This window comes from Thalassophryne amazonica, chromosome 9 (genome assembly GCF_902500255.1).
Source record: "Thalassophryne amazonica chromosome 9, fThaAma1.1, whole genome shotgun sequence".
Taxonomy (NCBI): domain Eukaryota; kingdom Metazoa; phylum Chordata; class Actinopteri; order Batrachoidiformes; family Batrachoididae; genus Thalassophryne; species Thalassophryne amazonica.
This window is the reverse complement of record NC_047111.1, coordinates 2,929,557-2,942,322: the sequence shown is the minus strand read 5'-3', so window position 1 is coordinate 2,942,322 and position 12,766 is coordinate 2,929,557. Positions and strand designations below refer to the sequence as shown.

Genomic DNA, 12,766 nt, shown 5'->3' with positions numbered 1-12,766 from the left:
CCTGAGACGCCTTCAACAAGAAGCAGCACTTACTAACAGCTGATGGCTTTGGAGTAATACTTCACAGCGTCGTCGTACTGATTCTTCTGAAAGCTCTCGTTTCCTTTCTTTTTCATCTCTTCACTTTTCTGGATGAAGAACAGGACAAAGAGAGACCTTCAGTGGACCTGGGGATGTGATCAGGCCCCTTCAGGAAAGCAGAACCAGGCCTGCCCAGAGCAGGTGGGGATAAACAGACTACATCCGTTCAAACCGAGGGTCCTGCTGCCGTCAGAGAGTGGCCATAAAACAGTGCACTTTGATGACACCACATTCACACAATAAGGTTGCGACTGATCCGATATCGGGATCGGCTTCTGATACTGATGTAATTCATGTATCGGAAAACGTCGATCCAACCCACAACATTTTCCTATACCGGAGAAGAGCCAGTGTGAATCCTCTCAACTGCTGTTTGCTCTCTGTTTTGTTTACTGCTGAGTGGGAGCAGGAGAGGGGGAGGGTCCTGAAGCAGAGCTGTTTGAGAGAGTGCTCGAAGCCGAGGGCAACAGCAAATTTCTGCCCGGCTCTCAGGCACAGATTTTCTCAAAAAAATGAACTCAACTGTTGCTGAAAACGTGTGCTAAAAAGGTAGCCGCTTCACTGTGTCGAGGCTGTGAAACGGCAGCCGAGGAGGACAGCGAACAGAGATTCTGTCTGCTGAAAGGGGGAAAAAAGTCGCCATTAAATCCTGCACGTGAGGATATATTTATTTTCCAGTTGAAAGGCTTTGTGTTTCCAAAAAGTACAAAGTTTGTGCAGCACAAAAACAGCGAGAGAGACAGAGGGAAAGAGACAGAGCGAACAAGAGAGAGACAGACAGGGAGAGAGAGGGAGAAACAGAGCGTCTACAAAAAAGTACTTAATTCTTTCACCAAAACATCAAATCTAGGCTTTCATCTTAGATACACCTTCTGGCAAATTGCAGCTCAACTTTCAGGTCTCATATAAAATCAACAATAATGATAATATAATAACATTAAAGAAAACAGAGCTCTGTATCGGATTGGGAAAGTATCGGTATCGGCAGATATCCAAATTCAGGTATCGGGATCAGATCAGAAGTGAAGAATTGTGGATCGGATCATCCCTATCACACAAGCAAGTTAAGCATTAAACAAAAACAAATGTGTGACGACCTTCCTCCGCCATCCACTTAGCAAAGGGTGCGATCGACCCTTCAAAACAAATTTTTCACCAAGCTTTTGTATTTAAACCTTCTTCTGTTCCATCATTTACTTTGATCACAAATTAATTTGATATTATATAACGGCTGAGTGGATCTTTGTCATTTGATTGGTGCTTTGTATGTCACGTGACATGGATTATTCGTCCCATTTGCCTTGCGTTGCATTTAGAGTGCAATTTGGTTCCATTTAGTGTGCAAATTTGGTTCCATACGTTTGGTACCATTGCACTCTGTGCACGCACGACAGCTTTAAAACAAAACATGCGAAGTTTGTGTCCCTGATGGACGAGTATTTCTCCTAATACACACAAAAAAAATCCACTCGGCTGTAAGCTGTCTATTGGCATGAAGAGCTACACGTCACAATTTGGACTCCTATTTGAAGTTCGTGTTGGACTTTAGCGGCAGTGGAGCACCAAAATATAATTTCCTTTTCTGTTTATAAATTAAGAAAATATCAAATGACAAGGATCTATTTTAGCTGTTATATAAAACAAATAATGAATGTTTTACATTCTTTCAATGGAATGAATATTTAATTCGCTGAAAGCTTCGCCTCGTTGAATAGTACGTTCCAGCTTTCACCTCAAAAAACATTCGTACCATTGAACTCAAGCATTCATTATTTGTATACTAAATGATCATGACCACACTATATCATGCTGAATTACTCACTCCAACCCAAATTGTGGTGAAGTTGCACTAAAACTCATGGAACTCAGTAATTAGTAGTAATTATATGACAAAAACATCAGCAATACACCTATTTTTGATTTTATTTTGACTAATAAAACTGCTTCCTCCAACCAGTTCCAACACAGCTTCTTCACGATGACAGCATGAAACCTATCCGGTGTTAAGTTCATGTTCCAACAAAACACATCCGTCGTCCACAGACACCTTGAGGGTGACTCTGCACACCTCTCCTCACGTCACAGAGGCCACAACTTTAGATTTCATGTCTTTCATGTCTCTTTCTTTCCATGACCAGGATGAAAACACATCCCCTTCAGACTTCACAAAGAAACCTGCTCACTTTCACGGCCTCGCCCAAGTTTCCTCTGTGTCCCCCATGAAACGGTGCCTAATTGGTCTGGGTGACCCAGAAGCTAGGACCTATTGCTGCAGCTGACACACAACAGAAACGTCTGGCCGCTCACTCTGATGTTTTGCACCTCAAGGCGCTCCACGCCAGCGTCTGACCGGCATGCTGCTCTACATCCCTCTACTCTGAGCTTCATCTCCAAACATGTATTTACACATTTGGAAAAACTAAAATTTTAGCATTTCATAGCATGTTTGAGACCAAACGGTGTGACGGAAATGCACGCTGAGCTGTGTGACCCGGTGTGAGCGGTACCTGTTTCAGCCAGTCAGGTGGTTCAGCTTGGAGGTACTTCATGTGGTTCTTCGTGTCGGTGGCCATCACCTGAATGAACCGAGCATCTGAATCATGGTAAAAGCAGAGACTGTGGTCATTAACATTCACATTTTAAAACCTACCATCTTAAGCCTTTAGTGTGAACAAAGCCCGTGACTCTCTCATGCTTAAGGCCCCGTCACACCTCGACGTTTAGCCTGCATATGCCAAGCCTATTAAAAACGCTGGTGTACGTCTAATAAATTAATGCCGCTGTCACACCTCAACACGGAGTGGTTCGGGTTGGTATGGCACGGTGTGGCGCGGCTCAGAAACAGAGTAATTTAACTTTTATCTTGGTGGACCATTTTCATTGTGTACAGAATGCTGATGAGTCAACAGGTTGTGGGAAACGCTGCCGTGAATGAATGGAGCGCTGTGACTCTAAACGTTCAAAGCGCCGGTTGCTTTCTGATCAGGTCCACTGATCAGAAAGCAACTGGCACTTTAAAAGCTTGAATCATCACAATGATCAGACCTGATGATCTGATCATTGTGATGATTGAAACTTTTAAAGCGCCAGTTGAGTGTGATCAGATATGTTCAGACCTGAATGATGTGCTGTGTGATCTGGTGATCTGTCAGTGTGATGATCACGCAGACAGCGACGGCGCTTTAAAAGTTTAAAAAGTCACAGCGCCTCATTCGGCTCTGATCACACCTAATCAATCAGGTCGTCTGATGATCACGCAGACAGCGACAGCGCTTTAAAAGTTTAAAAAGTCACAGCGCCTCATTCGGCTCTGATCACACCTAATCAATCAGGTCGTCTGATGATCACGCAGACAGCGACGGCGCTTTAAAGGGGATAGAGAATCAAAATCATCTTTTTCATGTTTTTGGTGTTAGTTCAGAGTCTCCCCGCTGTGGGGAAAACACACGAAGTGCCAGCAAGTTTCAGAACCTCTGTTTCAAGTAATTCTCCTTTTTTGAATTGCTGCCAGAAAATAGGCCAATTCGTGTTTGAGGGAAACATTGCGTCACATTTTCACCAATAATCACTATGGTGCCTTGTGCATAAAACAATCAAACCAGAAACCAGTGAATCCACACACCACCAACAGACATGGCACAAGAAGCCGCCACAGCGCCACACAGTCCAACACCGGGCACAGCCGCCAGCCCGACACAGGACAAACACAGCAGAGCAAAGCAGCAGTGGCTTCCTGCAGCAAATCAGCCCGCTGCACCGCCACGCTCAACCGCGAACAGTCCTACAATTCAAATACACAAAACAGTGAGTGACACACAAAGGGCTAAAGGGGGAAGCTAGCACCACCATATTATACCAGCCAGGCAATCCGGACAACACCGCGCAGAACAGAGGAGTCACGCTACACAGGAACAACTAGCAGCAAACGGCATAAAGAGCGGCAAGCAGAGTGCAGCCAGCAATGATGCTCAAAACAGCTAAAATAAGCACTTGACAGATAATTAAGAGGACTTCAGCTGCTGCCAACAGCCTGCCTGCCACCACAGGTAGTGAGCACGCCAGATGAAAACATCAAATCAATTTTCTTTATATAGCGCCAAATCATAAACAGTTGCCCCAAGGCACTTTATATTGTAAGGCAAAAGACATACAATAATTACGGAAAAACCCCAACGGTCAAAACGACCCCCTGTGAGCAAGCACTTGGCGACAGTGGGAAGGAAAAACTCCCTTTTAACAGGAAGAAACCTCTAGCAGAACCAGGCTCAGGGAGGGGCAGTCTTCTGCTGGGACTTTTTGGGGCTGAGGGAGAGAACCAGGAAAAAGACATGCTGTGGAGGGGAGCAGAGATGAATCACTAATGATTAAATGCAGAATGGTGCATACAGAGCAAAAAGAGAAAGAAACACTCAGTGCATCATGGGAACCCCCCAGCAGTCTACGTCTATAGCAGCATAACTAAGGGATGGTTCAGGGTCACCTGATCCAGCCCTAACTATAAGCTTTAGCAAAAAGGAAAGTTTTAAGGCTAATCTTAAAAGTAGAGAGGGTGTCTGTCTCCCTAATCCGAATTGGGAGCTGGTTCCACAGGAGAGGAGCCTAAAAGCTGAAGGCTCTGCCTCCCATTCTACTCTTACAAACCCTAGGAACTACAAGTAAGCCTGCAGTCTGAGAGCGAAGCGCTCTATTGGGGTGATATGGTACTATGAGGTCCCTAAGATAAGATGGGACCTGATTATTCAAAACCTTATAAGTAAGAAGAAGAATTTTAAATTCTATTCTAGAATTAACAGGAAGCCAATGAAGAGAGGCCAATATGGGTGAGATATGCTCTCTCCTTCTAGTCCCTGTCAGTACTCTAGCTGCAGCATTTTGAATTAACTGAAGGCTTTTCAGGGAACTTTTAGGACAACCTGATAATAATGAATTACAATAGTCCAGCCTAGAGGAAATAAATGCATGAATTAGTTTTTCAGCATCACTCTGAGACAAGACCTTTCTAATTTTAGAGATACTGCGCAAATGCAAAAAAGCAGTCATATACGCTATATATGCATATACGCATTACTAAGGAGTGACCTTAGTAAAAGGCATATCTGGACCTTTTCAGTTTGGAGATGGAGTTAAAACTGGCATACAGGCCTGACTGGTGGATTGCTGCAGAGATGGTTGTCCTTCTGGAAGGTTCTCCTCTCTCCATAGAGGAATGCTGGAGCTCTGACAGAGTAACCACCGGGTTCTTGGTCACCTCCCTGAGTAAGGTCTTTCTCCCCCAATCGCTCAGTTTAAACGGGCATCCAGCTCTAGAAGATCTAAACTTCTTCCATTTACAGATGATGGGGTCACTGTGCTCATTAGGACTTTCAAAGCAGCAGAAATGTTTGTCCCCTTCCCCAGATTTGTGCCTTGAGACAATCCTGTCTCGGAGGTCTACAGACAATTCCTTTGACTTCATGCTGTGACTGTCAACTGTGGGACCTCATATGTAGACAGGTGTGTGTCTTTCCAAATTATGTCCAATCAAATGAATTTAACCCAGGTGGACTCCAATTAAGCTGTAGAAACATCTCAAGGATGATCAGTTGAAATAGGCAGCTGAGCTCAATTTTGAGCTTCATGGCAAAAGCTGTGAATACTTACAGTGAGGAAAATAAGTATTTGACCCCCTGTCAGTTTTGCAGGTTTTCCTACCTACAAAGAATGTAGGGGTCTGTAATATTTATTGTAGGTACACTTCAACTGTGAGAGACATACCGTATTTTCCGGACTATAAGTCGCACTTTTTTACATGTTTTGGCCGGGGGTGCGACCTATACTCCGGTGCGACTTATAAATGAAAAATATACCGGTAGGATCTCAATTAATTTACTGTAACAAAACAATTTTACGTGACAGAGTCGATCTATGTTTTAAAATGGCCACCAGAAAAGAAAATGCAATGCATCATGGACACTGTAGTATGGCGGCCGTCCTATAAGTCACGCTGGTCGCGATAACCAATCAGAGAACAGAACGTTGGACGCGTATTCCTCACCTCACCCACAGCGTGTGAAGCTGACGAATACGGTGCTTGCTGTTATTCCGGCATGGCGAACAAAACAGCTTCAACCCTTGGATATCAGTGTGAGCAGAGTGTTTAAGTTGACGCTGAGAGCTGCGTGGGAGCACCGGGTGAGCGACGGCGGAGGATTAGTGTGTGCACTTGGAAGGAGCTGGCGTCGAAGATTGTGAATAGCGTTTGAAGCAGACGAACATGGTGTTTATTCCGGGACGGCTAACAAAACAGCTTCAACCCTTGGATATCAGTGTGAGCAGAGTTGACGCTGAGAGCTGCATGGGAGCACTGAGCGACGGCGGAGGATTAGCGTCTGCACTTGGAAGGAGCTGGATCGACAACGCTGGGTGGTCATGAGCTGCGCAGGTAGGTGCTGCATGGTTCGGCTCGCAATGTGGTCCGCAAAATACAAACATATCTGTAGGTAAAATGCAGCTCACGAGAGGGCACTCAAGGCTTGTGTGACTGTTCCTGCGACTTCTGACTACCATAGAAAAATAAAAATTTCAACGTTACTGATAACTTAACAAGACAACGGAGAAGGCCCGAAAAAATGCCACCAAAAAGAAAATCATACTCTGCAGATTGTAAGTTACGACTGGTGAAATATGCATCTGAAAACGGTAGCCGTCACAATATTATCATCTGAACTTTTCATGTTAAGTTAACATACCTGTATGTCAATGGGACTTATAGTCCAGTGCAACTTATTTATGGTTTATTTTTCTTTATAATGATAAAGTGGCTGGTGCGACTTATACTCCGGTGCGACTTATTTATGGTTTATTTTTCTTTATAATGGATAAAGTGGCTGGTGCGACTTATACTCCGGTGCGACTTATTTATGGTTTATTTTTCTTTATAATGGATAAAGTGGCTGGTGCGACTTATACTCCGGTGCGACTTATAGTCCGGAAAATACGGTAATCTAAAAAAAAAAAAAAATCCAGTAAATCACACTGTATGATCTTTAAATAATTAATTTGCATTTTATTGCATAAAATAAGTATTTGACCCCCTACCAATCAGCAAGAATTCTGGCTCACACAGACCTCTTAATTTTTCTCTAAGAAGCCCTCTTATTCTGCACTCTTTACCTGTCTTAATTGCACCTGTTTGAACTTGTTACCTGTATAAAAGGCACCTGTTCACACAATCAACCACACTCCAACCTGTCCACAATAACCACCATAGTCTTTGTGACCACAGTCACAAAGATTACATTAGTAACACATGATGCTGTCATGGTTTAAAATCCTGCAGGGCAGCAAGGTCCCCCTGCTCAAGCCAGCACATGTCCAGGCCCGTTTGAAGTTCTCCAGTGACCATCTGGATGATCTAGAGGAGGCTGAAACTCCAAACCTGAAAAGATCTGGAGAAGATCTATATGGAGGAGTGGACCAAAATCCCTGTTGCAGTGTGTGAAAATTTGGTCAAGAACTACAGGAAACGTCTGACCTCTGTAATGGCAGACAAATGCTTCTGTACCAATTGTTAAGCTCTGTTTTTCTGCAAAACTGACAGGGGGTCAAATACTTATTTTTCCCACTGTATGTACGTGTGATTTTTATTATTATTATTGTTAATAAATCTCAAAAATCCCCAAAAAATGTCTTCTCATATTGTCATTATGGGGTATGATGTGTAGAATTTTGAGGAAAAAAAAATAATTTCATGCATTTTGAAATAAGGCTATAATATAAGGCTGAACATTTAAAAAATGTGGAAAAAGTGAAGCGCTGTGAATACTTTCCAGATGCCCCGTATACAACTGCAGATCCGTATAATCTGACCAAGTCAATCAATAGTGGACCCAAAATGAAACCCTGAAGTACCTCATATTTCACAGTTGAGAATTCTGATGTGTTGTTATAAGACACACTACACTCTGCCAAACAAGTATGATCTCAGCCATGAACGCACCCATGCAGAAATACCAAAATAATTTGCAATTCTCGCTAACAAAATACTGTGATCAACTGCCTCAAAAGCGTCACTGAAATTGCAACAGCTACACCAAAGTGGAATTCACATCCACAGCCATCAATAATTCGTTCTCACCCCTGGGAATGCAGTCTCCATAGAGTGAAGGGGCCTTGGTCAAGCTTGAGCGCACAGCATGCGCCAGTTTCCACATCTGGATGCACAAAATGCACATAAGGGGGTGGAGATTTCTACGTCACTGTGTTCTGGAGGCTAAACAAGTCTGACAGTCACCATGTTTGTGAAGACTTGTGTGTTCCATAAATAAACAAATAAATAAATTAGCAGCAAAAAGCAGAAGAACGAGTGACAGAAATCACCATGCTGGGAAGAGATTTTTTTCAGCGACTGTTCATCACTGAGGCAGGCCACAAGAGCCGAAGCAGCCGGCATGACCAAGCAGACACACTCAGTCCGAAATACTTCACTTTTGGGCATATATATATATACACATACCCAGTTTGAGCAACAGAGCTTCTGCAAGTTTGTCTGAGGTGAACGAGTAATCTGAAAATGTAACACGATGTTTAGTGCACCGCTGAATACTGAAGTTTTATCGGCTAACGTTAGCTTAGCCTTTAGCTGAGCTGAGTGAATGTTTTATATTTGTAACTATTTTTATTTTTAGCAAATAAATCTACACAATAGTTTAATTGTTACTGCTGTGAATACAACAGTCTCAACTTTAAAAAACTTAATTATCTAGTAATCAGACCTTAAAGAAAATAGCACAGCACTGTTTCGTGTTTCTTTAAGAACTACAGTGGGGCAAAAAAGTATTTAGTCAGTCCCCGATTGTGCAAGTTCTCCTACTTAGAAAGATGAGAGACGTCTGTCATTTTCAACATAGGTACACTTCATTCTGAGTGACAAAATGAGAAAAAAAAAAATCCAGGAACTTACATTGTAGGATTTTTAAAGAATTTATTTGTAAGTTATGGTGGAAAATAAGCAGCTGGTCAAAAACAAAAGTTCAACTCAATACTCTGTAACATAATCTTTGTTGTCAATGACAGAGGTCAAACGTTTCCTGTAAGTCTTCACCAGGTTTGCACACACTGTAGCTGGTATTTTGGTCCATTCCTCCATGCAGATCTCCTCTACAGCAGTAATGTTTTGGGGCTGTCGCTGGATGGACTTTCAACTCCCTCAACAAATTTTCAATGGGGTTGAGGTCTGAAGACTGGCTTGGCCACTCCAGGACCTTGAAATGCTTTTTACGGAGCCACTCCTTCATTGCCTGAGCGGTGTGTTTGGGATCATTGTCATGTTGGAAGACCCAGCCACGTTGCATCTTCAATGCTCTCACTGATGGAAGGAGGTTTTGTCATAAACTCTCAGGATACATGGCCACGTTCATTCTTCCCTTAACACAGATCAGTCGTCCTGTCCTCTTTGCAGAAAAAATCCCCAAAGTGTGTTCTTGGAATGCAACTCAGCATTCTTCTTCCTCCAAACACGATGAGTTGAGTTTTTACCAAAAAGTTCTATTTTGGTTTCGTCTGACCACATGATATTTTCCCAGTCCTCTTCTGGATCATCCATATGCTCTCTGGCAAACTTCAGACGGGCCTGGACATGTACTGTCTTAAGCAGGGGGACACACCTGGCACTGCAGGATTTGAGTCCCTCTCTGCGTAGTGTGTAGCCTTTGTTATTTTGGTCCCAGCTCTCTGCAGGTCATTCATCAGGTCCCTACGTGTAGTTCTGGGAATGAGTTCCAACAGGTGCCATAAATACAGGTAACAGGTGGAGGACAGAAGAGCTTCTCAAAGAAGAAGTTACAGGTCTGTGAGAGCCAGAAATCTTGCTTGCTTGAGGGTGACCAAATACTTATTTTCCACCACAATTTACAAATAAATTCTTTAAAAATCCTTTAATGTGATTTCCTGGATTTTTTTCCTCATTTTGTCTCTCATAGTTGAAGTGTACCCATGTTGAAAATTACAGACCTCTTTCATCTTCCTAAATAGGAGAACTTGTAGAATCAGGAGCTGACTAAATACTTTTTGCCCTACCATATACTTCTTGTCCCACATCTAGAACATTTCAATATTTGCTGTACAGACAACCTTGTAAATACAGATGCACTTCAGAACTTCTTGCTGTGAAGCAACAGTGCTAATCACTAAGTCACCGTGCCGCCTCCCCCCCGCTTAATACCTCTGTGATCAGTGATGAAAGTGGACCGGGGGGTGGGGGGGAATCTGAAAATTTTTGGTAAGGGCCAAAGGCCCAAAGCCCCTGGTGCGGCTTGAGATCTCGGATGCATTCTGGTTCAGTTTCTGGTCCATTTACCCACCAAAAAAAAAAAAAAAAAAATCTTAAAAAATGTTTTACTTTTTTGTTGGGTCAGGTCAATTTTTCTACGCTGTCTTTTCAGGCAACTTGTACTGTGCTACCAGCCTTTAATCCAAAAAACATACACTGTGGTTCAGAAAACTACACCGTAACAGAAATGACAATTCAAAGAACTCAAAAATAATAATTCTCAGTATCAATTCAAAAGGAACAATAGGAGTATTTATGGCACATTAATGCATCAACTTGTTCAACCTTCACTCACTCCTGAGTTTTCCCAGTTCTGGCAGGAGCTTTGGAGCTACTGATCTCTGTTTTCAAATTCTTGGCCACCTAAAAATCCTTACAAATACGTTTTTAATTCAACAATTTCTGATTACTGTACATTTTGAAGCTAAAAACGTTTCTTACATTAGAAAACTCAGCTCGACAGTAACTGATTCTGCAGCTAAAAGCTAATTTAGCTGATAACCTTTAGCAGAGCACAAACGTCATGTATTATTTTCACTCACTCACCTGAAACAAAATTTAGTCCGACAAGAGTTAAACTCTTGTCTGAATGCTAATGGCGTTATGATTTTTTTAGCAGCTGGAAGCGTCACCCGTTAACTCCACTTAATGTACGTTTACTGGAAAAAACATGGCTCATGACTTTTAATGTCCACAACAAAGTAAACCGTTAGAACAACAGCGCAGTCCCCCAAAATATGACTTTATAAACTCTGAAGCCTAAAACAAATGAACCCTTCTCCTTCATTGAAAATGACTGGCAGCTTACAAACAAACATGGCGTATTACCGCCACCAAATATTTGGGCGTGGAACTAAAATGAAGTGAATGAAAGGGCTCTGACGTATATTGCCAAAAATAACCCGGAAACATTCACCACGTTCAGTAAAAAACAATTTCCGGTCATTTCCGGAAAACTTTCATCAGTATATGACATACTTAACAGAAATAACCCGCCCACTCAGATGCTCTAACTTTACCTCAGATTATTAAAGGAGCCCCCAAGAAGAAGAGCCGTAACATGGAAAACCACATCGTGAACTCTGTGGATCCAAAGATTGTCATCAATAAGAAAAATTACACTAAACACCCAAATGCTGTTAACTACAAAAAATAATTATTAACAGACAACATGATGGTATAGGTTAATTGCACAGCCCTATTAGGTTAATAGGGCTGTGCAATTAACCGAATTTCTATCGCGATATCGATATTTGTATCAAACGATCTCCAACCTCGTATAATCGTGTGAAACGATTTAAGGGCCTTTCATCAGGCCAATCCGTCAACGTGTCCCAAGTCGCATGACGTCAGACGCTTTCGCTTCGGAAGTGGGAAGGGGACGGGATTGCTACGTCACACTCTGGCTGTTTCCACAACCTGAAAAAAGTTCGGCGATCACCTTCTTGAATTTGCGTCGCCTGAACCACAAAAAAGCTTTAAAAAACAGCAGAACGATTCTCCCGTCACCCTGCTGGGAGAAGCTTTTTTTCAGCTAGTGACGCCAACCGAGGGAGGACTGACGACTTGGTGGGATATCGATCGAACCGCGACAGTGAGCCAATCCGCACGGAGAAGCCGGCCTTCAGGCATCATTCCTGGGCAGAGCGAGGCAGGCAGCCGGGGTGTTGGGGCAAACCCACTCAGTCCGAAAACTCACACTTTTTGGATATATGTGAAGTCCCAGTTTGACCAACGAAGTTTAGTTCTGCAGCTTTATTGAGGTGAGAATAATGTAAAAATAAACATAACGTTTACTGAACTGCTGTGAAGGTTTAATGATCGGTTAACATTAGCTTAGCCTTTTAGCACAGTTGACCTGAGTGAACACTTTAATTTGTAAATGGTTCAGTCTTTTTTATTTTTACCAAATAAAGCTACAGTTTTTTTCAGACACCACAAAAGCTTAACTTTAAATAACTTATTTTTTGGGGTGTTTTTTTTCCATCGTTTTTTCCCCGTTTTTTTTTTCCTTTTTTATATATAAACTGTTTAGTGTTTCTTTATATTTATTATTTTGTTTGGTTATGTTTATTTACTTTGTTTCTTGTAAATTTCTCCAAAAGGAGATAAGGAGACGTGGTCAAGGGAATGATGACAAAAACACAAACTAATGAACATAAATTGAAACAAAAACAATGCAGCTAAACTATGTCCTAGTAGCACAAGTCAGGGAGATGCCCAAAGACACTGACCAACTGGTCAGTGACAATAGGGAAGGGAGAGGAAAACAGAAAAATAATATATGATATTTTTCATATTTATTTTATTCATTTTATGTTTTATACAGGTAAGGTACAGTACATTTTCAATTTGGAGGTTTTGCACACATTGTCT

At 42.2% G+C, this 12,766-nt stretch overlaps 1 protein-coding gene across 1 annotated transcript in view; it reads right to left on the bottom strand.

The window, feature by feature from the left end:
• The window catches only part of ttc3 (tetratricopeptide repeat domain 3), a 190,832-nt gene that overhangs the window by 136,549 nt on the left and 41,517 nt on the right, over positions 1 to 12,766 (bottom strand). Inside the window, exons 8-9 of the mRNA XM_034177494.1 lie at positions 2,589 to 2,674; positions 34 to 128 (exon numbers count right to left, since the gene is read on the bottom strand). Coding sequence (XP_034033385.1) covers positions 34 to 128; positions 2,589 to 2,674 — 181 coding nt within the window. The remainder of the gene's footprint in view (positions 1 to 33; positions 129 to 2,588; positions 2,675 to 12,766) is intronic.